This window comes from Sander vitreus, chromosome 4 (genome assembly GCF_031162955.1).
Source record: "Sander vitreus isolate 19-12246 chromosome 4, sanVit1, whole genome shotgun sequence".
Taxonomy (NCBI): Eukaryota; Metazoa; Chordata; class Actinopteri; order Perciformes; family Percidae; genus Sander; species Sander vitreus.
In genome coordinates this window covers 17,027,101-17,054,816 of record NC_135858.1, presented here as the reverse complement: position 1 = coordinate 17,054,816, position 27,716 = coordinate 17,027,101, and the positions used below count along the sequence as shown (strand labels likewise).

At 40.7% G+C, this 27,716-nt stretch overlaps 1 protein-coding gene across 1 annotated transcript in view; it reads left to right on the top strand.

Annotated features, from left to right (window-relative positions):
- The window catches only part of cacna2d2a (calcium channel, voltage-dependent, alpha 2/delta subunit 2a), a 159,209-nt gene that overhangs the window by 54,777 nt on the left and 76,716 nt on the right, over positions 1–27,716 (top strand). Inside the window, exon 4 of the mRNA XM_078248746.1 lies at positions 24,832–24,891. Coding sequence (XP_078104872.1) covers positions 24,832–24,891 — 60 coding nt within the window. The remainder of the gene's footprint in view (positions 1–24,831; positions 24,892–27,716) is intronic.

Below are 27,716 nucleotides of genomic sequence, written 5' to 3'. Positions count from 1 at the left end.
TCATGCACCTACTTTGCTTCCTCATTACCTTGTCATTCTGACACTAGTATGTGTTCTTATAACTTAGCAAGCATTGGCAAGAGCAGTAAGCATTACATTTACTTCTAATTGCTTTGTTTCTGAATGACCACCTCAAAGCTGAACCAGCTTTATCAGTTGTCAAAAATCTCCTGTTAACTGTCACAGAATACCCCACCCTCATTGGATAGTCACACACTGGAGAATTGGCTGTGTAGTGTGAACCTCTTTTTGATTTCACTCACTGTTTCCATGAGGGGAATGCAGCAATCTAAATCTCTACTACTGTGTATTTTTTAATGATTAGTCATACTTGGTACAGTAAAATACAACAATAAAGCAACAGTTTTAATTATTGTTACTGCACTAACACTGGGAGTGTAACCACCTCCTTGGACTGTGTGGTTGATGACTTGAGTCGTCATCCCAGCAAGATCTCAGATGCCTCAGTGACTGGCTTTAATTGAACAGGCATCCGGCACAAATCACCAATTTATAACCGCTAAATTCAGCCCTTAGTCTTTTAAAGGGCCACCAGCCCTAAAAATGATGCTCCCGCTATCGCACCACTGTGAAGCTGTTGTGAGTAGTGAGGGCTGTCAGTCGGATCTGGATTGTCCCTCAGTGGCAGAGTGTACTAGAGCTGGCGGATTAGTAAAGTGAAGATCTCCTTTGTCTAATGTGGGGCTGGTTACTGATTTTTATACGGCCACTGGCGATTGTTTTCAATCAGTTAGCCAGCGCTGCACTGTGTTGTTTGTTGACTGCTGTGCCTGTAAATCGATAAATACTCTATGGTACACCTTTTAAAGGAGTTCTTCTGCCAAGCTTTCTAAATCACTTGAAACACTTGAATATTAAGTTTCTGTCATTCCCAACAGCAGCAGTACGACAGCAGCTGGTGTGCCCACAATGAGTTACACCACCGGCAGCAAGTGATTATATCCCTCCTGTTGGCGTGATGCGATGACAAATGAAGGAGTTGTGTCTCATTTTCAGAGGGAGCAAGATTTCCCTGCAGCCCCACTCCCCCTCACACCTCATTCTGGGATGACATTTAAGTGAATTTTTGCGGGAATATACGGAAGTGTACGTCCTATGATCATAATTACCATTAGTATTAAAGTAGTTTTGTAGCATAGAAGTTTATTTTATTCCAGGTATATTGGGATTCTTCATCTATTATTTACTATCATGAGTATAAGCACTTCATGTTCAATGTAGTCTGCATTGACACAAAACATACCTTTATATCTTATATTTTTACACCATTGTGGTTTATTTGCCTCCTCTAACCCATCATTTTTCTGATGTCAGTCAGTTAAAGTCCAACCCAGCCCTCATCATAGCATTAAAACTTGATCCACACACTTACTATTAACCTCCCTGAGGCACGGCAAGCCACTCAGTACCAGCGAGCACCCCTCGATATGGCTTGTGTTCATTTAGGGAGCTTAATGAATTACAAGGGCTTCATAATGAGTGTGTCTGAGCAGTACTGTGGGGAGGTCAGATGGTTTGAATAACTAATGAACCCAATCAACAGTCAAAACTTTAACATGCGTGGAACATTTTGTGTATGCTGTTGTAGAAGACATAGCTACATAAAACGACCCCAGCCCTCCCACCACTACCACCACAGTGAGACTCTAACAAAGTAATTTGGTTTTTCATTTCCTATAGGCCTTTGGAGAGGCAGTTATAACTCTCAGGTCCCATCAGGGAAGTACAGGGAAAGTAGGCCGAGCTCTAGTTGGGTAAAAATAGAAAAGAAAATTCTACAACTTGGAGCATGCACTGATTGGCAAAAGCCAGATTTCTGTCAGTGTAGTTCAGAGAGATTCCATTAGGTTCCTGAGGACATTACACATTTTTGTGGTATCTTTTACGTATGCCTTTAGGCTCCTGTTCTATTCCTTCAAACTGATGTTTGGCATTTCTTTCACAAGTGCAAAATACATTAAAAAGTTCATTTGGATGCAATATTGTAACAGAGGAAAATGTTTGATGTTTGAAATGTCTCTGCTGTGTTTTCAGTACACCTGATGATCATTGATGTGTGACAAACATAGCATAAGGACTGTATTTATTATTTCATTTTTATATATCGTCAGTCATAATCTGCCTCTTTATTGTCTCAGCGAAAAATACAAAGCAATTTCTAAATCAGATTGATCCCAGATTGAGAGTTGAGAACTACAGAAATGACAGTACAAGTTTGACTTCCCATTACCATCCAGTTCATGTTTACTATGTTCACCATCTTAGTTTAGCATGTTAGCGTGCTAACATTTGCTAATTATCACTAAACGCAAAGGACATCTGAGGTTGATGTGGCAAATAGGTCAGTATTTGGTCATATAACCATGTATTGAACAAATCAAAATGTTGACCTGATGATGGTGCTAGATGAAACAGATCATCAAAGTCATTACAATTAACCCATCTGGGAACACATGTCAACCTCGTGGTGGCACTGGAGAAGGAAGTCAGGGATCACTAAAGTCATTACGTTGTGGCATCTGGGAACACTGAATGTCTGTACAAAATTTCATCAGGTAGATTTTGAGATATTTCACTGGATAAATTAGCTTGGACCTGCTAATGGTGTTAGATGAAAAGTCAAACGATCACTTAAGCATCTAGATCACTAAAAGTCAAACAGATCACTAATCAGCAGATTACTAAAAGTCAAACGATCACTTAAGCATCATCATATGAGTATGTATGTAACAATATCTGTCAGTCGATCGGTTGATCGATCGACTGAAAAAACTCATATGAGTTTAAATATTGTTATTCCTATGGCTGCATCTCTAGTGTGGCTGAAATTTTCTGTTTAACATTTATCTTCCTTAACCCAAGGACTCAAGGCATTAGTTGGTCTACTTTTTTTAGTGATCTACACACTAATTGTACATATGTACAGAGGTAGACACACTCAACACCCAACACATGGATGCGCGCACACACACACACACACACACATGCACTGAATCACACATCCCCTCCCATAATCTCCTCCCCAATCCCCTGGCCCCTGTCATTCAGATCTATGAACTTCCATTAGTAGCCATCTGTTACAACCTGCAGCAAAGCTATTACGCTACACACACACACACACACACACACACACACACACACACACACACACACACACACACACACACACACACACACACACATGAATGGATACACTCACCTCACTCAACGTATGGCAGACTAACTTCTTCTAACCCTTGAGAGAATTTGCTGAAGCATTGCCTGTTTAACCTTCAAAGGAGAACCCACCTGTAAACTCACAAACACCTGCGAATACTGTCACTATGCTGCTGCTACACACAACAGATGTGTCAGAAGGTCAGCAACCTTCATGCTCACACACACACACACACACACACACACACACACACACACACACACACACACACACACACACACACCAGGCAGAGTGGGAGGTGATTACAAACACACGCAGGAATAGGTCACAGCTTTGTGTTGTAAAAAAAGATTGCAGTATCTCAAGATTATTCTATCTATAGACTTGGGTCATTCTATCACTCCCACTGATAAAGGTCACAACATTCCACCCACTGTTCCTTGGCAGCATTTCACATTAGACAAAATGTCAGAACTTGATCTGCTTCATGGCAGTATGTTGCCTCCAGCACTTTTCTTCACATCATCAATGCACGCATTTATTTTTGCTCTGAATGTACAATTTCCAGCTCTATTTGAATGCTCTGCTTCCCCTTTTTTCTCCTAAACAAATGTCAGTGTACAGCAGAAGATTTGTATATTTTTTTTGCCATGTTCCTGCCTCACACAAAGTCATTCATTTGAGTGACAATATGGGTTTCAGGCAGGAAGTGGGGGGGGGGGGTTTGATTCAGCATCTAATTATCCAACTTCTTCTTGAAAGGAAGAAATGCTTTCTCTGTTTAAGCAACTTGTTCACGTAGCAATAGCATCTGCTTCACTCCTTCATTTCCCCGTCAGCGAGAGACAAATGAATAGAAATGACTGCTTTGTGCTTTTATGCAGAAGTCTCCCCAAGCTGCATAAAACATATATTTCTCCTTTCCCATGCGCGATTTTGTGTCTGCAAAGAGGGGAGAGAAAAGGAAAAGATAGAGGCACTTGAATCAGGAATTGCTGTGCTAAAATGCAGAGACTTTCTTTTTTTCGATTGCGAGGCAGTACTCTTGTCTGTTTGTTGTTTTCTTTCCTAGAGGGCACAATTGAAAAAGATCATTTTTATGAAAGGGACTTTTGAAAAACGCCTCAGCAATCAAACAAAATATATGTTATAGCACTGTGTGGTGAAAAAAATTAAATAAGCACTGCGCAAAAGTAGTGCATTGTTTTGGTAGTAAAGCGGCACAGTTGGGTCATCTGCTTTTCCAAGTAAGCCCCTTTTTGTAGAATGCCAGTGTTTTTTTTTTGTTTTGTTTTTATAAAATATGTCATTATGGATCACTGTTTTAAGCAGGTCAAACTCCAATCCCCCAGCCCTTCACCCTATCAGATCCCTCCACCTGCGCTGCCTCTTCTTCATCCCGACGATTATCCGCCAGCTCCCTCTTATCAGCATCATCAGCTGAGAGGCCATATAGGAAAATGGTTTCCATGGGAATAAAGTCGATGTGCAAACTTTTGTGGATACTGATCACGGAGATGGAGAAACCTCCCATTTATCCAGTATTAAACACTGCGTAATTGCTTTAGTGGTTATTTGCATAAAAATCTATGTGGCAATAAAATTGCACATTACCCACGTACATTTTTAAAGTGTATTTGGATTCTATATTTGAAGTATTTTTTGCTGTTTGATGATGCTAATTTCTTTTTAACCTGGTCAAGAGTGGGAGGCCGGATGTGGCTTTTGGGCAAAGTACCTATTGGTAGTGAGGTAAATAATCCTTATCTGAATACTGGTATAATATCCACCCTGGGAAGCTGGGGTCTCATTTATAAATGTGGCGTACGCACAAAACGGGGCTGAAAATGTGCGTACGCCACTTCCCACGCAAAGGTTGTGATTTATAAAAAACAAACTTGACGGGAGAATGTGCGGTCCTCCACGCAAACTCTGACCCATGCGTATGCACATTTTGGAGGCAAAATAGGAATTGGCGACGCAGATGGTGAGGTGGAGAACTGAAGTCAGACTGCAGAAAGTAAATGGGAATAACTATAAAAGTTAAAAAAATAAAAATATTGATGCGTCGCACATTTTTTCACTACATATCATCCACGTTACCATGAAGATTAAATCCAGCAGTGTTATTTGCGCTTGTACTGAGTGATAACTGTTCCATAAACACCTCCAACTCAAATCTTAAATAAAAATGTTTTCTTAATATTTAATCAACGCTGTCTCGCCGTCACATTGTCCGTTACGGAGCGCAGGAGGATGAGATGGCCCAACTGCATGGAATACAGGATAACATCAAATACCCAGCATTAGATAACAGCAGAACACAGTGTAAATAACTAAATATCTGTCTTTAATACTGGGCATATATCATCAAATGTCAAAGTCTGAAAATACATCAGTTAAGCTCTCGCGCAATCTTTACCCTTAATGTCCTCATTATCAGTCCGAACTTTAATACTGTTCATAACAAAGTCTGCATGAAGAAAAGTGTGTTTGCCTATTACACTTTCTTTCGTCTTCAGATTGTATCTCAGGGGAGGGGGTATACCACTAGTTGATGCTGTGTTGGAAAGGTGTTAACAATCACAAATTGTTGTAAACATAAATTCTGCGGTGAACCCGTGCGTAATGCTGCATGATGGTACTGCTGGCCCTGCAGGAGGACTAACCCCCAATGGAAGAATCAGGAGAAAAAGAGACTTCAGGGACCATGACGATGACTGGCTAATATGCCGATTTAGATTTCCTAAAGCTGAGCTCTTGGATCTATGTACTGAATTGGGTCCAGTAGAGAGGGCAACGCGCTGGAACCGTGCCATCCCGGTCCAAATACTCCAATACTCTGGGGGAAACCGGCTGTTTCCAGATGGAAATGGCAGACAGCTAAGTGTTTTTTATAAATATTATATATAGTCTTCAACTTTATCACTAAGGCTTGTTTGGATATAATATATAGTTCTGTTAAATCTTATCATATAGGTCTGGTATATCGAAGCTGTCCCCGAGTGCCGTAATGCCTGCCGTTTTGGACGTATTATTAATACATGTAGTTATAGATCAGGTTTCCCTACACTGTGCAAGAACAGGCCGAAATTATAATTCAATTTGCAGCAATTCCTGAACGTCTGAGAAGTTTTTTGCTTTTTCTCCGCCAGTCATTATGATTCGGTGTAACTGCCAGTGTCATTCATATACTGATCAGCATTCACGAAGTGCTTTGCATTGATTATTTATGGTTAAAATTGGGCGTGTACAGGGCGGGATAAGAGGCTGATTCACGTACGCACGCTTGTAGGTAATCTCTGATTTATAAAGGGAACATTGCTTACAGGTGTGCGTACACACAGTTTTATAAATCAGACTTTTTTTCGGCCTACGCCATTTTAGGCTTTTGGGCGTACGTACACTTATAGTAAGGATCCTACGCACAGTTTTATAAATGAGACCCCTGTGCTTTAATTCCAGTGTGATGGAGAATTTAATTGAGGTTCAAGGCTTTTGAACACAACAGAAAAACCTACATCTTAAATGAAGGAACTTCATGCATTACATTAACGTGCACATAAGGTTATGCCACATAAGGCCCACCAAGGCTATTGTATCAGTTTGCAGTGTAGGACTGCAGGAAAGGAAAAGTTTGACTGTATGTGAAAGACAAAAAGGGATGAGTTGAATGGATATGAGAGATTGTGTTGCTCACAGGAGGAATGACATTAGTTTCTTTCTGCCTGGGCTGCTGTTGACTCAGTTTAAACATGTTCATCATGGTTAATGTACACAATCCCCACCACTTGTCCCCACAGAGTAAAGACACACACAGAGAGGCCAAGGGAAGCAGAGGTCGGCTTGCCTTTATTTTGCTCTTCCATCTGAGCAAGCAGTTAATCTTTGCTCGGCCCCAGCTTATCTGGGCGCCTGCCGCCCTCGCGCCTGCCCAGGGAGAAAGGCATCACACGCCTCAGCCCTCTCTCCTCCTCCTCCCTCCCCTCGCCTTCCCCTCTGCTCAGTTCTCCTTGGCTGAGTGGAGGAGGTGGCTGCAGATTGAATTATTCTCCCCTTTACCATTTCTCCTAAGTTTGCATTCATTTGCAGAGCACTGTCACTTCTCTTCTGTTGTGTTTGTTTCTTAAGTGGAAGCCATTCAGAGTCTGTCTCAACTTGTTGCATCATCTCAAATCAGTTGTAGCATTGGCCTGCAATAGTCATGCAAAGAAGAAACAGGGCTTTTATTGGTGTTAGAGCACATGTACCCTAGCCCCCGTGGTGGCACTGTGATTATTTTCATTATCAATTAATCTGCATATTATTATTATTATTTTTTTTTTTTTTCAATTAGTCGATAAGTCGTACAGTTGATAAAATGTATAGCATAGCATGTGACATCTTCAGATGTCTTGTTTTTTGTTGACCAACATTCCAGAAACCAGATATTGTGTTAACAATGATATTAAACAGAAAAGCAGCAAATCCTCACATTGGAGAAGCTGGTACCAGATCAAGTTTGTCATTTTTTTCTTGAATAAATTACTTTCAAATTAATCGATTAATGAATTTATCATTTATCGTAACTATACCCCACCCAAAAACAGTAGACTTGTGTAGTGTTTTACCTGGAAAAACATCACATTATGGAAGATAAAGACACTCTTTAAAAAAAACTGCTGTTTCACTGTGACTTCCAAATCCAAAAACTCAAAACATTTTAGAACCTTACATGTTCATCCTTATTTTTTTTTTATTTTTTTTATTAACTGAAAGACTGAACTGAAGAATGATTTTAGTCTCTTGTGTACTCTCAAGTTATCAGGAGGAGTTGAGTTCTTGCCGTCAAACTCAGTATGGTATACAGTACCTGCCCTGCAGTCCTTCTCCTCCTCTTCCTCCTCCTCCTCATCCGTGATTTCTGCCCTACTGTCTTGAGCTTTGACAGCCTGTCATCATATAATGACCTAACACGTTTTATGATTGGCAGGTGTTTTTCCTTACAGGCCAATGAAGTAGGGGCTTGGAGATGTGGTTTAATGCACAGTTACCAGTTTTTTTCGCTGACTGACAGGTGGCTCCCCAGACTACACAGACAGGAGGCCTGTTTATTTGTTTATCACCCATTTAATTCATCCTGTGTTTGAAAAGCTATACGGCAGCTGTTGGCTAAAGCTTTGGCTCATTCAAGGTAGTGACCAGGGGGATGGCCTTTCTTTGCCAAATGAGTGACAGGGGAAAGGTGTTGCAATGGGAAAATAAGGTAAGGGAAGATGGGAGTTTGCCTGGAGGCAGTGGTGGAGAGAGTGGGTACTGAAGGGAGCGTTGGGGGGGGGGGGGTGGGGGCAGGGGGTGCGCTTCTGAGAGCCAGTCGAGGAGAATCTGAAATATTGACCTTGGAAAACCACCTCTACGATTCTAATTATCTCACTCTGTCCCCCTCTCTACCTGCCTGCCTCTTTTACTGTCTCTCTCCCTCCCCTCATGTCTCTCTCTCTCTTTTTCATGTGTGTCCTTTGCTCCTGTAATCTTTGCGACCCCAGATAAAAGCAGCCTGGCTCTTTTTCTTCTCTTTGATACTCATTAATCCCGATCATTGATTACAAACTTACAAGCTCAGGTTCAGCTTATCACAATAAGCCTCTACCATTCCCCCCGCCCCCCCCACCATTCCTATACTGTATGGTTTGTAATACTGTACACCCAGGGTATCCAATTGGCGGCCTGCAGGCCACATCCGGCCCAGAAGCCAACCTATAGATTCAGTGTGTTTTCTTGCCAGATTCCTTCGCGGTGCACAGAGAAAAAGGACCAGATGGCAAAATATTGCTAAAGATCGTGAGCCGGCCGGGGAGCTCCGTGCCGTGTCATGTTCTGTCTGTCTGTCTGAACAATTGGTTAAAATGGCAGCCTCCGCCTCTTTTGTGTCTGCCCATCCACTATATTTCTTAGAAATAGCCCAGGATCACTGCTGTTTGTGATTGTGTTTTTTAAATTATGTACTTATTCCACATATTTTTGTTAATTGTGTCTAAGGAAGAGAAATGGACACACACACACACACACACACACACACACACATTAGTCTAATACATTAAAAAAATGTAAATGCTTTGTTCATTGTGGTATTACCATTACTATTGGTTTTAATTAATACTTCTAAATATTGTATAGATCTTTACAACAAAGACCACTGTCCTATACTGCCTTATCTTTGATATATATATTAGGGCTGTCAATTGATTAAAAAATGTAATCTAATTAATTACATACTCTGTGATTAATTAATCGAAATTAATCACATACATAATTAACGGTGCCTGAACCGATACATTTTAAGAAAGTAAAAAAAGAAAAGAAAAAAAAAGGGTACTAAACAACAGTTGGTGACATTAAAGAACGGCTTGGTTATTGCTAAGGTCATATGGTTAAAATTAAATGATTTAATAATAATGTATAACAATAACAATAACTTATTTCACTAGTAAATTGCTGTTGAACGACAAAAACAACCACCAGATGGGAAAAGGACATTTACAATAACTTCAAATGCACCACGAGGCTGTAGTTTACCAGTTTCATTGAACGCACCGTCTGTGTTGTTTCTCCAACGGCAGCTGCAGATTGTTACATCCCGGTGTTGAATCCTCTACAGTAAAACACAGTCAAACTTTACACCGTTTAGCGTTAGCTGTCAGCATTTTAACCGTTTTTAATCCAGCTACTAGCTAGCGGTAGGCTAACGTTAGCTGCTGTCGAGTATAGTGTTAACTAGCGTCACGTGCGGCGGTGTTTGTGTTACCTGTATCGTCTTCAGAGCATCAGAGAGAAGCGCAGACATATCAGTGGCACAAGATTTCGGTAGCCAGGGTTGGCAGGAAGAAGATTTTTACAAGTAAATGTTCCAATTAATGATCCAGGCAGCACATTCTCGTCTCTCTCCTTCATTTTACAGTCCAATGGTGGCTAGAACGGCTCCGGGTCAAACGTCAATATGGAATAGATTAATCTGCGTTATTTTTTTTAACGCGTTATTTTGACAGCCCTTATATATATATATATATATATATATAGCATCTTTTTAGGAGAATATGGGCTATAGACAAAAATATTGAGCCATTTATTTATTTATTTTTCATTGGAAAAAGTGCAGAGGAGTCAAATATTGTTTTCCAGCTTTGAATCTTTCCTGGAGTCCATGTCTCAGGCTGTAGCTACAAACATCCACCAATCAGAGCAGAGAAGGTAGAAGCTTCTTTGTGAAGAGGTGAAACACGGGGGATAAGTCCCAAAATGTCTGGAAAGCACTCTCTGCTGCTCGTAAAGTTTTATTCCTGTGAGTGCAGGAATTAACTGAAAACAACCTAGATGAGCGTATCAACATTTTTACCACCTCGTATCTTCTCTCATCTGAAATATGGTGACTAGACAGTAAGAAGACTCTTTTTTTTAGAGAGATTTTTGTGAGAAAATCAAACTGTAACTGTAAAACTGGTATACACTCACCTAAGTATAATATCTCCCTTACAAATTAATTCCTTGCTGTCACATTACATCAGACAAAACTTGGAACATTTAGGTTATAGCTCACACACACACACACACACACACACACACACACACACACACACACACACACACACACTGCACGCAGGTGATCCAGTTAAAAGGTTTAATCTGATACTGTAATCATCTATATGCATGATAATGACATATTTTAGAGCCATGATTCATTTTGTTTTGAAATCTCGCTTGCTGCACTACAATTTCAGATGACGCAGTAGAGCTGCTTCTTAAGGGCAGTCACGGCAAAGTATGTTAAGTGAAGGCGGAGGAGTACATCTATTCATTTAAATTGGTGCTAATGGCAGACTATTTAAAAGTCAATTAATTGCTAGGGGCCAAATGCACAATGGCAGTTAATGCTGTCACAACGCTGAGTAGTAATTGGATGTGTTGATGGGATGGGCCTGTGTTTGCTGGTGTTTGTTCCTTGTGTCTGAAGCTGGGTGGCCACCTACTGCACCTCCAACAACTCTTAACAAAAAGACTGTCGGCGAATGATATTTGCCATAAAGCAGAGCATCATGGGGGAGCAGCATGATAGCCTGGATTCAGTTTGTTTTGCACTGTGTTGCACTGTGTTTGTTTTCAATTTTCAATAGCATTCACTGTTGTCTCTTTACTTTGCACCATTATTTCTGAAATCTGCTTTTGAATCTATTACTCTTCTGTATCCCTTTTTGTTTTTTTTCAGTTCGACATCACTACCTCCATCACTAGTCTCACCTTTTCATCCTCTTCCTCACTTTATCATCCTACTCTGTACGAAGAGAGAGATGGGGGGGGGAATCGATGTTGGGCCTGTGCACACAGAGACCGGCAGCTGGCTGAATCGGAGTGATCGATCAGGCACAGAGCATTTGCTCTGCCAGACTGCTGGGCCTTTGTGGATGGAGATTATTTCTAAATTATTACAGGAGGCAGATGCTTGTCAGAAGATGCTCTCTGTCAAGGTTAGACTGTCTCAGCGCTGCCTGGCTCCCTCCTTCTCCCTCTGTCACACTTTTGCTTTCTTCATCTTCCTAAATTCGTCTACTTTCCCTCCCTTTTACCTTTTCACCATTTCTTTCTATCCTGCAAGGGTTTTTCTGTAATTTTACATTTTCAACATTGCTCTTTTATATCATGTAGCTGTCTTTTTGGCTTCACTAGCATGAGATATGTTTAGCACATTAGATAAAAGGCACACAGCGTATACCACTAAGGTAATAGGAAACTGAAAATGCCATCTAGTTAAATGGACTTCATACACACAGACAGCTGCACAGTATAATCTTTGACTAATGTTGGTGTATAATGATACTAAATAAAGCAGCTGGCTACTGTGTGTTTGAAGCCCTCTCGAAAATGAGTTTATTCCTTTGCGGAATTATATAAGGTAGTTTCATTCTCTGCCCTTCAACAATGCTAAATGCCTAAGTTCTTTAAAAAATAAATGTATGTTGAAGGCTTTTATGCATCTTTGTGCTGGGTGAGTGATATGTGCTTCTGAGTCTGTACATGTAGTTTAAAATTAATAATTTGAGTTTAAGACATCTTGAATGTGTGTATTTTCACCCTTGTTAGGCTGATTAGACTTGGGAACGGCCTTGTACGCCATGGGCTCTACCTTGTCTCATTCATTTATCCTGACCACTGCTTTATTCTCATGGTCAGCAGCAATTAGCCCAATGCTTTTCTCTCACATGACATATCACAACCACTGTGTAGTAAATGTACTCAATGTACAATTCTCAGTACAAATTATAGTGTTTCTTTAAAGGGGCTGTGGGGTCTGGGATTGCCTCCACAAGGCTCTCACAGACCGTTCCCCATCTTGTCAAATACCAACGCTTTGTCTGACCCTTATTTGTTTTATCCACGGTCAGGTGAACAAATCAATTTCATGTTTCCAATACAGGCATGAGGATTTAGCCGAGGTGAGCAGTAATTATATGACCATTCAAATGGTGTACCTGTTTTAAGCAAATTCCCAAAAAGAGAATATGTGATCATTTTCAAGAGGATGTAAAAAGATTACATATGGCAGTGCGTTAAGCGTGAAGTGGCATTTCATATATTTCTCACCTTAGTATACATGAATGTCAATTTATTGATTATTGTGTCCTCTGTTTTCATTTAGCCAACATGGGGGACAGAGAGAGGAATGACATGTTAGAAAAGGTTCTTGTATCAATTCAAACATGGGACATTGCGGTTACTCCATATGTATCTTCTCTAGTCTAAACCAAGGTTTGTCTTTTGGTTACATTGTATACATTTACAGTTTTGGTTTCACATTGCAATGATGCGAGCGCACTAAATAACAATACATCACACACCTACATGTACATCCTTTCGTCATCACCTACCTTAGACGCGTCTCCCGATATGTGACATTAATTGGTTTGTCTTCCGTCCTCTCGTATCCTTTCTTTCTCATCCAACCACCTTCACTATGTATACTTTAGCAGTTGAGAAGCACGACACGGGAACTTTACTCTGGTCTTGAGGAGCTGCAGTGTTTATTCATGGACAAACTGAAACCTACACTATAAATTTACTACCACTTTACAACGCAACTGCTACTTTTACTCTTTGCTTAGCCAACAGCTGTCTCCTCTAACCGCATCCATCGTCTCTCAATCGTTTGACCACTCAATCAATACGCACTGAGCTACTGTATTCCTTAAAGGAGCTTAGCTACTCTTTTAACATGACGCTGGCCTGCCAGAACCTGTGTATTTAAAAAAATCCATCATCATTTTATTTTCATCAAGCTCTTTTTGTACGCATATTTAAAATCTGCATTTAAACAGATTGAAACATGACGTAGGCTACTTAATGCAACAGGGAGCAGGGGGAACAGTTAGCTTTTCTTAAATGTGAAAATATGTTCTACAACAGCCCTACAGTAAATATTTCCTTTTTACAGTCACCAATACATCCATGTGTCAGCTGGATTGTGTTTCTGGCAATTTACAATAACAATATGTAGCCTCACTGAGTGATGACAGGCCTTTTGACATGCTGTGTAAAGTCTCTGCCCCATTTTTCTATGTGTTAACTAACCAAGTTAAAGACATGGATGTTGTTGAAAGACTTTCTTTGCTGTGCTAGGCTTAACACGTCCGGGACCAACAGTATCTCGATAATGAAGTTGAAATTGGGTATCTCGTTCGACTCTGGGTCAAAGGCAGAAAAGTGGCATATTTCAAACTCTTCCTCAATATGTAGCAATCATGTTTATACAATATGTGGTCGTTACAAACATACAGAGTAGTATAACAGGCGGTTTTTGGATGGTGCTTTGAACTCAAGATGATATTTCACCAATAAAATACAACATCACATACAGTATTTCCAGTCACTCTAGTGAATTATCAGCTCAGAAAATAGAGCACTCTCAATCCACATCTGACAGACATGAAAAGAAAAGCCGTGAGATTATTTTCTTAGACAGGACAGGGAGGGAGCAAATCAGCATCACCAGAGTTTAAAATGAAAAAGATGGATTGAGCTATAATTTTGCATACAGTCATTTGGAATGGGATTATTTATTATTTTTTTAACAAACCTTTACACACTGCCATTTTGTATGTATTCAGATGTGGATATGTTTATAAATTGGAGGTCCTACATTTTGGTACCACCACTCGCAGCACTTGTGAATGCTGAGCATCATCCCCTTGTTGAATATTCAGTGAATCATCTCTCGGTGGCTGAGGACTATAGACTGTATCAGGACGAGCTACAGCAGAGTGATCAAACATTTACATTGTTAGCCAGATGTTGTTTGCATGAATATATGAAACCTGCTAGCAAGCTAGCTGTGCTCCACACAGTAAAAACAAACTGCTTAATTTGTTAGTCAGAAGACATATTGACATAAACGTGTGACAGATTATCATTTGAAGTGTCATCACACTGTATGTGCAATTAAAGATCCATCTATCCAATATTGTTGTTTTTTTTTCTAATGGACATTGAATTTTCAGATTAGATTTACAAACGCACCATATCTAAATGTGAATAGTTCTTCAAGAATTTAAAAGCAGCTACAATGCTGATGAAAAAGTGGTGAATTGTAAGTGTGTGCACACATACTGTAAGACCAGGGACTAGTGATTACAGAAACCCCATCATATATCTCCACACTACACTGTAGGTATTTAAATGCCAGAGCACTTAGCTTCATTTCTCTCTAGTAAAAAAAGATCTCCTGGGAGAGATAGACAGTGTGGTGGTGGTGGTGGTGCTGGGGGGGGGGGATAGGAAGAGAGGAGAAGCGGAAAGAGGCGAGAAGAAGCCTGGATGGGGAGAGAGAGGGTGATGAGAAGAAGGCAAGTGAGAGGGATTAATTGTTCACCCAGGAGAGGAAGATAACATCAGATGTTTAAAAGCCGCCACAACTAATCCTGTCATTTCCTGGACTAGAATAATGAAAATGGAGAAATTATATCTCTTGGAGAACTGGAAAGTGAGCTAATCTGTATGCCTGTAACGAGCACATGTTTGTGATTGCTAAATGTTTTTTTTATTGTATATTTCTACTCACATGGTGTCATTTTCTAGTGTGATGACTGCTAAAAAAATTTATTGGATGTAGTGTTGCTGTTTTTCTTCATGTTTTATTATTTCCTCTGTGATTCATTATATATGTATAATGCTTCATGATATGCTGTATTTAACATAATTTGCATATATGTATTTTCACTGCAATAGCCAGGCATTGTAAACCACATCCTGTTTTCAGAAAGTAACATATCAGTGCATGTTTTATTCCTGCAAGTCGCATATTATTACTCCTGACAATTTCCCAAGCATGCCATATGGTTTAGATTGATTTTTCAGCCATGGAATTGTGTTCATTTTATTACAGTATTAAAATCAACTTAAATTTATTGTTCATATTGCACAATTTGTGCTGTTATTATTACCTTTCTTGGTTTCTTATCACTGCTGCACACAAGCAACACAAACAACACAAACAATAGGCAAACATGGATGTCAAGAAAAGAGATGTGGGATGTGATGAGTGTGAATTCGGTCATTTGTTGCATTTAAAAGGTAGTTGTTCAGCAGCCGACTCTCCAGTCATAGCTGTCAGAGCAGTATGATAAAGGTGACAAAACATTTACTGTGATGGATTACCCATGTCACGCTAGTTTAAAGGCTCTCCAAGTTCAGTGTATCATCATCATGTAAACCAGCGGCTGCAAAACATAGGGTACACTTTCATCACAAAATCAGTTGGCAGTAACTTATAGATTACACAGTATCTCGTTAATGGGCTAAAACATGCAAAATCATCTGCATGATCGTCAAAATCCCGGCAGAGACCCTTCCTGATGTTCTCTGTGTAGGACCAGCTATCTGCCCTACTTCTGTCTGTGTTTGCTCTCCTATCCAAGTAGCTCTCTCTTCCTCTGTGACCCACACCTGCCGTTCTCTCCAACATCTCCTCCACCCTTTGGGCCCGCAGCACTCCCCTTCCTCCCCTGTCATATCTGTCATAGACGTTCAGTCGCTGGTGTTGCTCTAGGCTTCAAATTTAATTTGGTTTCAATCTGCTGTAATTGCTTTGAGAGACGGCCGTGTCTGCATGTTTTTCCTCTCTTATGTCTGCTGGAATACTTATAGTGTGTGTGTGTGTGTGTGTGTGTGTGTGTGTGTGTGTGTGTGTGTGTGTGTGTGCAAGTGTAAGTGTGTGTGCATGGATGAATATGACTGAAGGTGTGTGCTCGTGTGTGCACGTGTGTGTAAATCCTGAACAATTGCCTGGCCATACACTGTCAATGATACACTTTGTCAAACACCAGCTGCTGTCACTGGACTCTCTGGCACTTTGACAAGGCTTTTGTCAGATACCATACACTTTCTCTTTGCAGCAGAGAAGGAGGAGGGGAGGGAGCGAGGTAAATCTGCAAGACTTCACAAAACATCTTTTTGGCAACACGTCATGACCTTTTAGTTGAATAATAACCCAGGTTTTAAGTCCTGAATGTGTAACTCCTTACATTATTCTATCAGCAATCTAAAGTAAGAGGAAGGATGATTGAAGTAAAGGGCAAAAAATGGACAGCGAAGTAAACAAGTTTGTCCTTGAGTTACAGACGGTGCTATGATGAGGAAAAAAAAGAATAACCTGCACCCCTCCCATGGTAGTTTTTCTCTATATTTCCAACTGCCTCTTTTTCGTCCTGGCCATCTCCGAATCAGTCTGGTCATTTCTGCTCGCTAGTGTAGATGACAAAATCACTGATCACACATTATTTAAAGCACATTTTTTGTACTTTCGATATTCAGTGGAATTCCAGAAAGGGATTTCCCCACTATCCCCCAAAAAATCTTTTATTTTCTAATTTGTCTCAACAATTCAAGTCTGACCCTTTCCAAATGTATTTGCATCCAAGATCAGCAACCAGTTTGAGCCTGCCAAAGAAAAGGGCACAGAGAATACAAATGTGTGTATAATTGATTGCAAGTTGATTAGTGGGGGCTCTTTTGAGCTGATTGCAAGTGTACAATGTATACAGTGTAGTTTGTGTGTGTGTAATATGTGACCAGTGGTAATTAAGAGTGTGTCTTAATGTGTGTATGTGTATATGTATTAAACACACACATATATGCTGTGACAATCATGCTTCTCTTCCAAACGACCGCTGCCATCGTTTTTCTCCTCATGCCGTGTGTTTGTGTGTGTGTGTGTGTGTGTGTGTGTGTGTGTTTTAAATAAAGTGTGTTTTGTCATACCATACATAGTTTTTGTCAAGATGTGACACAAATAACAGTTGAAATATGGAGTGGCTGAGTGTACGCATCAGCTCTCTGTCTGATTCGGTTGTGTTTGTGTCGCAGAGTGTGTGTATACATCACTCTCACCTCTGATGAAGGAGACGTTTGCTCTGCATCTTGATGCTGTTTTGCTCTGCTCCTCCCCACTCAGCCTGTGGAGGAGGCAGACGAAACAAGCAGGTCATCCAGGCAATCGCACACACCTGTTAACAGATGTACCAACTAAAATGTGCTCTTGTTTCTTTCTAGTGGAATGTCACTTGGCTTCTTTTGACGTATTTTAGTTATATCGCTTGTTCCAGACAATGGGTATGTGATTTTCTCCTTCTCAGTCACCTACAAGGTCGATGCCTTATGGGCTGCTAGAGAAACAAGACGTCTGAATCTTATTTCTTTGTAAATGGTACCTTTAGGCTCCCTTCCTCTCTGTCTATGTTGTCTGACTGATGCCAGTAACAGCAGGAAAGACCAGGCAGCAGTTTGGGCATGTCTGTGACTATCTGTCAAACAATGGACAGTGAACCCAACCAGCCAGACAGCCGCATGTCACTAAGCTGATCCTGGCCCTATCGACACACCGCTCCGCCTGCACGCTCACCCGGAGCCCCCTGCTGGCCCCTGCATGTAGGACACTTGGCTACCTGCAAGCCGTCAGGCCTCAGATCTGTATGGTGTTGACTCACTGCCATGCTCCTGCAGTGACCTTGTTTGACCTAAACATCTTTAAAATTAGTGCTGGACATGTAGAACTGTAACAATTCCAAATTTTGCTGCACAATTAATTGTCTTAGAAATAATTGCGGTTAACATAATTGTCACTTTCAGTCAAATTAAAAAATATTTATTTAACAAATAAAAAGTTTTGAATGAATCCCAGAATATATCTTTTGGTTATATCACTGTAATGTGACCCAGATAATGTAGCAACTCAGGTACACAGCCTATGAAGTAAACCACGCCTCTTTATTATCATAAAACATTGTATTTTTTTCTTCTTAAATGAACATAAAATTGAAAATAGACATTTATCCTCATCAATAAAAAACAAAGCATTAATCATGATAAAAAAAACTGATTAAATTAGGAGCACAAAAAGTAATCATCACTTTTGGCAAAACTGTGTAGCAAAATAGTCACTGCTTCTGTACGTTTTCTTTCTTACTGCATCCTCCCTTTTCATTTTTGTTGCTATGAACATATATAGGGACAAGTGCCAATAACTTACAAAAAGCATAGCTTTAGCTCAACAGTCCGACCAATAAACACTTATATATATAATTACAATTTGGCATATCTAAACAAAATCATCAATTACCATCAATAGCCATACACCTTAGGTGCTTAGCTAATGTTAGCAATTAATTGCGGTTAAACAAAGAAACCGCAATTACATAAAAATATTGCGATTAGAATTATGTAATAATTGTTACAGGCCTAGACATGTGCATCGTGACCTGTGTATACATGTGTGCCTGTGAGTAAATGTTGTAATAAAGTTGTTTGTAGCATTCAACCCAAAGGAGGTTTAATTGAATCTGCAATAGTATTTGCTCCAGTAAATGATAATGTGCACAGTACAATAGTCTTTGCCCCCATTCTGTGCTATGATGAGTCTGCCACTTAGATTCAAAAGCTCTGTGGTTTAATGAGCGAAATGCATATTATTTTGAATGGAGTATCTCAAATGAAACAAAAAGTGTCCCAATTGGAAGAGAATTAATATTGTTTTTATGGAGATACTTGTATTTTATTACTATTAGCTCATTTGCTCCCGTAATTTAGGTTCAATCCTATTTTGATTATATCCATTTTATAAAGTTAGAAGTAGACTTAGAGATTATTACACAAGAGCTTATGATCAAGGTCGCTTATTTTCAGTGTAGCTCTGAAGAACCATAATGAGGGCGTTTAGCTGCTGCAGAGCACTACTGTATTGTTCTAAAGTAAAGACAGCTGCCTTTCTTCTCCTATTGAACTACGCAGAGAAGCTTCAGCACAATGCTGGCAATCTACTGTGGAAACATTGTGTTTCTGTGGGCCTGTGTGGAGTGTAGAAAGCTGGTGTTTGATTTTTAAAAGCTGGCAAGTTGCTGCTTCTGCCGGTAGGTGACAGCTCGCGTCTTCCAGATCTGGTCTCCGTGGAAACAGGAGAGTGGAGTTAGTAATGTGCTGTGATGAGTGGGAAAAGGCAAAAAGAAAGTGTGGAGGGGGAAGGGGGAAGATTATCGGGGGGGGGGACAAAGGCAGGGATTATCTCGGCACATGCTACAATAGCACTACACACATCCTCTGCAAACGGGCCTGCCACTGGGTGCTTTGGATCACAGAACAAAGACAGGGTCTCCCACCCATCCATGCAGATCCTCTGTCAGAGTTAGCTAATGAGGACTACAATACCCAGCTGCCAGTTGCAAACGAAGCAGGGACTTGGAATTAAGGGTCATTATTTCTATTCATTATCGACTTTAACATTGTTGGTCACTCTGAACAGGAGAGCCTATTCTTATTATTAAAGTAGTTTGTTACTGGAACTTGAAGTTCTGTCATTTATGCTGCCGAGAGAAAGGTGTAATATTGCAAGGAATAACAACATGCCATAGGTTTTCAAGCTTATTTCCATTTCAAGTTATGTGCTTTGTGAAGTCAATTAAACAGTTTTGAAGTTGGTTTGTTACTGTGTTGTTGGAATTACTATGGCCTTAGAGCAGGGAGAAAGTTTGAGGGCAGTAAACTGAGACAGCTGGAGAGAAATGGAGTACAGCACATGATGGCAGGATAAAACAGCCGAGCGAAGAGGAGAGATAAAAGGATGGCGAGAGAATGAAAGGTGGTGGTGGGGGACGGCAATTGAAGTGGCGAGGGTGCGAGGCGAAGTGAAAGTGAGTTTGTCTGTGATGTTTTAAAATTCTGGAGTGGAAAGTCCCTCCATCTGTTATTGTGGGACGGTTCTGACTCAGTGATTTCTATGATTGGCCTTAATCCCGGCCAAGTGGAGAAGACAGAATGAAGAGCTTAAAGCAGACTGCTCTCACTCTGACAGGCTCCACTGGCTGCTGTTGCTGCTGCTGCTGGGGCTCATTGGTAAACTCAGTCTGCTGCCCCCTAATGGACTAACTGCTGCATGACACTGCACCTCTTTGCACTACTACGGCACATGGAGCAGCTCTTAAGACCACAACACAGTGGTGACATTTTGATGTAGGAGCCATGAGAAACAACAGTTTTCACTCAACTTTAAATGCACCTTGCAATGTCTGTGATGATTATGACCTAATTATGTCTTCATACACCATGAAAGCAATGCACTCTCTCTCGGTAAACATGCCATTGATGCTGCTTCTTCCTGATCCTTCATGTGTCAGTAGATATAGTGAAGATGTAGTTTCTAGTGATGCTGCGTCTGGATATTTTATTCAACAATGTGGGAAGGACCCTTAAGAAAGCTGTTCTATATTTAGACAATGTTGTTTTTTTTTTTTTTTAAAGAGCTTAGTGGCATACCAATATGACTGTCACTGTCCACAGCAGCCAGTCATTGTAAAATTTACTAAGGGTCTTCCCACGCCTGAGAAGGTCAAGTGACCTCAGCAGAGTCATTTCACAGTCTTTTCGTCCCCAAGGTGACTTAAGCGTTCCGAGAAACCGAGCTGAGGCGGTCATTTGGAACATGTTGAGTACCTCGATTCGAGGCTTCAATCACATGTACAGACCGTGTTGTGTTTTCTCAAGTGCCCTCTCACTCAAACACACACATTGCAGGGTTGTGTTGGAGTGTCCCTCCAGATCACAAAGAAGACAGTGTGCTGGTGTGTTGAGTGTCCCTTATGTAAATGCTCAGTGGAAGGGCCTAACAGGCTGCAGCAGTTACAAAGAAGGCCTGGTGTCGAGTTGGCAATCACCACAGCATGACGCTGTCTGTCCCTGGTGTGCTGTCATTCCCTTAGAAACAACATGACTTTGAGTGATTAAACTACTCCCCTCTGGAACAGAGCAAACTGAACAGTTATGAATATTAAAGATCCTAATCGCCTCATGCTGAGCTTTTCGTTATTCCACCCCCCCCCTCCCGTTCCCCTGCTGTCTTCTTGCTCTGTGAGTTCATATTCAGGGAGCGCGGCTTCTAACCGTCAGTGTTCTTGAAAAGTGGAGACATCACCAAGCTGCACAGCCTGCTGTTGGGCTGTTTGTACAATTACGCTATCACCTGCACCATTATATTCGGTGTTTGCATACACGACCAACTCCATTGTTTATTGTTTAAGGCTGTAGACCTTGTGGAGGCACTTCACATGCCACTATCCATTACAGAGTTGTCTTTATGGTTCTTGACCTTGCCTGAAGGCTCGGTGACAAATGGCCCAACATGTGATGCATTTTGTGTCAAGGTTAGAATGGCAATAACATTAGATGGCTGTGCTCATGTTGTCTCCTCTTCTGGTGCCTTTGTGACCATGTGCTGTTATTTGCTGTGTTGTGTGGGCCTGTACAGGGCTTATCTGTGCTGTACTGTGCTGATCTCACTATGCTCATCCAGTGCTGTAAGCTGCTTGAGCTCCAGCCACCAGCATAGATGATATATCCCTGCTCCCCTCCTTCCCACATCTCTCACTCTGATTCATTGGGTGTTTATGTTGCCCATCCATCTGGGCCAACACAGAGGAAGGAAAGAACACATGAAGACACATGGCTGTTTTGGAGCAGGGGGACTGCATTAAGCTGCTAGGGAAGAGATAGGGTCCCAGAGAAATGGTGGCCTACCAAGGGAAGAGGGAGGAAAAAATACCAAGGGAGGGGCAGCTGGAGAAACAGAGAGAACTGAAGAAAAAAAATGTGTGGGCTACTCAGGGGGAGAGAAATGGATTTTCTAAAGGGACAAAGTAGAGATTCTTACTGACAGATTAAATGCTGAGAAAAAGACTGAGCCAAGGGGATAAAATAGCTAGATCAAAGATCACAGCAGAGGGTTGGTAAAAGAAAAAGGTGGAAACCGTTCAAACAAATGCAACTTTTTTGTATGTCCTCAAAAATAACTTTGCATATTAATATAAAACATATTATATATTTTAGCTGTTGTGACAGCTAAAATATATAAAATGTGGCTTTTATTTGTAGATATGGGAATTCAGTGATAATAGCTGCTCAATGTTTATCCCTAATTCAAAAATGTTGCGTTGATAGTTTTGCCAAGAGATTACCACAGTGGCGCTGCCCTTTAGGAAGATTGACCGTCACTTAAGAAAAGTCACACAATTACTAGTCTTTTCTAATGGACTCTTTGGTAATAATTTCTATGGGCTAATTAGATCCTCATTTCATTGTTTCAGTTGCCTATTGTCTCATTAGGAAATGAATGAAATCTATCGTTGTTATTTAAGTCTTGTTCAGGTGATTAAAAGCTCAATGCAAACGCATAAAGACACAGAGGGCTCGAAATGATCCAGATTTTCTGCTATTATGTAACAAATTAGGTTAGTGATATCACATTTTGTACATATTTTAAAACCATTATGCTCCACTAACGTCCCTTTACGACATCTGCAAGAGCCTGGACTGATATCCTGGGCTGGTGTGTGTGTTGAGAGGAGGTGGAGCAGTATTGTGTCTGTGTGTCTGTGAATGGCAGGGTCAACTGAGATGAGGTGGGCGGGGCTCTTAATAGAAATAGGACAGCTTTTACTATAATGAGAGTTTATGTCTTGTGTGTTTTTGGTAGATAAAAAGCCTTCCATGGTAGGGGACTGGTTCCTTTCAATGTTGCTACACAAATAAATGAGCCCATACTGTAGCAGGGTTCTAAATAGGGTTAGTAATTTCAGAGCCCTGGGATTTTATGGCTGATCAAACTATTCTGGGACGGGAACAAGATCGCTCCCTAGAGGCCCTGGGAAACCTAGATACTGAGGCACGAGAGTGAGGGCTATAGGGAAGGAGGGCGATGCTATGGCTTCACCGTATTTGTCACTTGGATGACTTCCTATATGAGACGCCTATACTGTAAGATTTTTCAGAGATAATCTTAAACTACATCATGATAAATGATGTTAGACTATTAAAGCACATTTTTTCAAGACAAACTCAATGGGTAGTGTTTGATACTAGCATATGTATCAGTTTAGAAACAATATTTAACATGATAAATACTTTATACAAGTCATGGTGTGCAGACGTTTCAGTTGCCAACATAAAGTCAATCAAACCATGTATCTTGAACAGTATTTGCATGTGAAAGTTACACAGTCTTGAATTTTGAACCACAGCAAACATTGTAGCTAATGTCTGCTTCTTATCTACAAGCATACACAAATACATTGTCTGCTTGTTGGGAAACCAGCCATGGTAAAATACACAGCTTAAAAACTAAACTGCAAATATCAAGATTGATCAGTATGGACTTGAACTAGTGTGGATTTACCTCTACCAATAACAATGATAGCTGTGCTTTGGCTTGATACTGGCACTAGTTTGTCTCATACCCCCGCCATCTCAGCTGTCAGTCAGACAAATATTATTATCACCTCAGCAATATGTAACAACACTTCATGGTCTTCAAATTCCCTCAATTTAATTTTATATTTATGTTGATAAAAGTGGTAACGAGAAGGGCACTAGGAGAATGCAGACCTCCGCCAAAGCCATGCCCTATCTTGCAATGTTAACAAAAGTGAAGAATAATTTGTTTATCCGCCCCATGATTCGGATCCAATCCAAAATTTAATGGGTTCGTTCCTGGCCCATGCTTCACCCTTCCACCAAGTTTCATGAAAATCGGGCCAGAGGTTTTCCTGTAATCCTGCTGACAGACAGACAAGCAAACCGAACCGAAAACATACAGTAACCTCCCTGGTGGAGGTAATAAGCCCATTGTGAAATACCTCCATTAGAACTTTCAAACCAAAGCCAATTTTTGAGGTACAATTTGTGGCTTCTAAAAACATTTACATTTTGTGTTTAGCTGCTTCACCTAGTGTCAGTGTACAGTTTTTGATCAAGGCTTCAGGTGCCATACTGTAATTTGGACTGGTACTTTAAGAAGAACACTGTTGTTGGGTTTGGCGCTCCCTAATCCTCTGAATTATCCAGCTAATTTACAGCAGTACTAGTTTTTGTAGGGAACAAGGTCACCATCACCATCTTCCAAGTTTCTCTCTCTCTCTCTCTCTCTCTCTCTCTCTCTCTCTCTCTCTCTCTCTCTCTCTCACTCACTCACTCACTCACTCACTCACTCACTCACTCACACACACACACACACACACACACACACACACACACACACAAATCAATGTCCTATTGACTTCTGACACTCATACTGTTGTTTTTGTGTTTCCTTGTAGAAACTGGCCAGGGAGGCGGAGCAGCTTCAGAAGGAGCATGTATGGCAAGATGGTGTGACGGTAAAGTAGGACATCTGCTCCTCTCCCTCCTTCTCTGAGACCTCTTCTTTCTTTTTCCTCTTCTTTTCCAGGCTATTTTACTTACTCCTTTAATGACAATGTGATCAGCATCACAGAGACAATATGGTAATAAAGCCTAATTTATACAAGTGGAGAGAAAAAAACAATAATACACATAAACACAGTTCCACATACGCACACAATAACTGCTTACTTTTGGGGGTTTTATTTTAATGGTCTTCAGTATTATGTAAGAGCCTTCTGTCTGTTTTGCTTCACAAGCCACAGCAAGTTAAACATTGCATTATATTGCAGCTGACCTTTAAAGCACAAGAGATCTGCTCTGAAAAAAAAGAGGAATTGGTATTACTATGGTCTGTGTGTTTGACTGTGTGTGTTTGTGAGCCTGCGTGCTCCACTGACTCTCAAATTTGCAAACACTCAAATGCCCCCATGAACATGCAGGCATACTGATGCACATGCACACATACACACATATAGCCTTACCCGACAGATACACATGCACATTCCCTACTGTCATATCCTCTGTCTCCAGGGAGACGAGCTCGCTGTCATGGTACACTTCCCACAAATGGATTTTTAACCCAGTGCCTCCTGGGGGATATTTGAGAAAAGGCTTAAACTGATTTAAAACGAATAATTATGAGCCCTACTTCTCTGCAAAGTCCATTTTTATTCATGGTTGCTTACACTCTGGAGCTGTAGTCTTGGGGTGGCTGGGCTGCAACCCTCCAACTCCCCTGCTGGTTCGAGGGAGGGAGCTGCAGTGCAGCTGTCCCTTCATCTTAGGTCTGAGGGGGGGTTGATGCCTGCCTCTCCCTGCCCTGCTCCGATGCACCTCGATCGGATGTGTAACCATGCAGGAAGTGGAGCCTGGGTCACAGTGACCACACACGGCACACCTGTTCATAAGTAGCTGCATCCAATATGGCATCAATACCTTCTCAAGTGAAAACTAGAACCCCTCTCTTTCTCTTTTCTCTTCTTGTTTCCGTCTCTCTTTCTGTCCAGTCACCAGCCTCACACCAACCCTTACCCCCCTGCACCCTCATCACATTCATATACCTTTTTTGTTATCTGTATGTGTCTTTAATCAGGTATGAAAACAGTTGGAATATATCATATTGTTGCAAATACTGCAAAATAATTATAATGGTCCTCCTCTATTAATAATGTATTTATTTATTTTAATTTCCCTTTATAATTAGGCCAGGTAATGCATCTCAGCAGGGGTGAGAGAGAGAGAGAGAGAGAGAGAGAGAGAGAGAGAGAGAGAGATGCCACATCCTAATTTCTGTTTAGGTGAACACTCTGCTGACTGACACTCTAATTAGATTAGGGCTGCATGCTCTTTGGGCATATTAGGAGAAATGCGTTGCATCTTAAACTAGCGGGTGGAGCAGTCTGTCAAATGAAGAGAAAAGGTGTTTATGCATGAGTGACGGTGCGTTTTGAGAGAATTTGTGAGTATGTGTGTGGGTTGGAAAAGCGTAATGTGGTTGTTTGTGTTTGTCGGCATGCGGATAGGAGGATATTTATTCGCATGTGTTTATAAACGGCAGGTTCTGTACCTGGCCCAGCCCATCTGCTCGCCTCACCAAACTGGTGACATCATAGAAACTCAATGATACGCCTGTTCCTCATAGCGGCTGCCATCGCAGCTGTTAACGTAGCAATGGGAAGACCTCTCTCTTTCTCTCTATCTCTCACACACACACATTTTTAGCTTTTTTCTGGTCTAACTACAGAGCCAGTTTTCTGACCATCTCGATGGCTGGACATTATGGATTTCAAAATGTTGATAGTAACAACTGTTGCGATGGTCGTTCAGGGTTTTTAAATCCATTGGAATGAAATGGTGTGTGAAATAGACATTAAAGTGTTGGATTGCTGCTGATTTCTCAAGGTCAGGCGCCCATCCCTCTGTGATACTCGACTATTGTGTTGGCGACAGAGTCGTCCCAAGGCGACACTGCCTTTCACTGTTTTCATTCTCTATAGCAGTGTTTCTCAAATGGGGGTACATGTACCCCTAGTGGTACTTTGGAGGACTGCAGGGGGTACGTGAGCACTTTATTCCATGTTTTTGTCGCTTTTTGTCACTATTTTTGACCTGTTCTTGCCTTCCTTCCTTCCTTCCTTCCTTTTTTCTACTATCTTCTTTTTTTCTCCGTTTGTCGAAGTTTTTGTCGCTTTTTTCAAAAAGCAATTGTGCCTTTTTCAAGGTTTTTGTCACTTTTTTTGAAGTTTGTATTCCTTCTTTTTACTGTTTTTTTTTACAAGTCTGTCGCATTTTACAGTTTTTGATACTATTTTCCACCTATTCTTGCCTTCCTTCTTTCTACCAACTTTTTCCAAGTTTTTACTTTAAAAAAATTTGTTGCCTTTTTCATTAGCATTTAAATGTTTTTCAGTTACATAGCTGTTGTTTGGTAAATCTATCGCTGGTCAAGGAGGTACTTGGCTTAAAAACACAATTCAAATGGGGTACATTATTGAAAAAAGTTTGAGAACCACTGCTCTATAGGGTGGAGGGAGTACCAGCACCTTCAGAGCCAAAAATCAAAACTGTTCTCTGTTTAGTAAACTGAAAGCTGACAGCTACTTTTTATATTTCAGCATAAGGTTATGAAAAAATCTTTCAGCTTTCACCCAAAAGCTAAATGTGTATAATGTTTAGGTTAGATTTAAATGTTGCTTTTCCATAGAGAAAGCCAAAGTGCAACAACATCTACATTAAGGTCTACACTCAAGATTTAAATATTTTACAGAAACATTTTTAACATGTAGACATTTTAAAGATG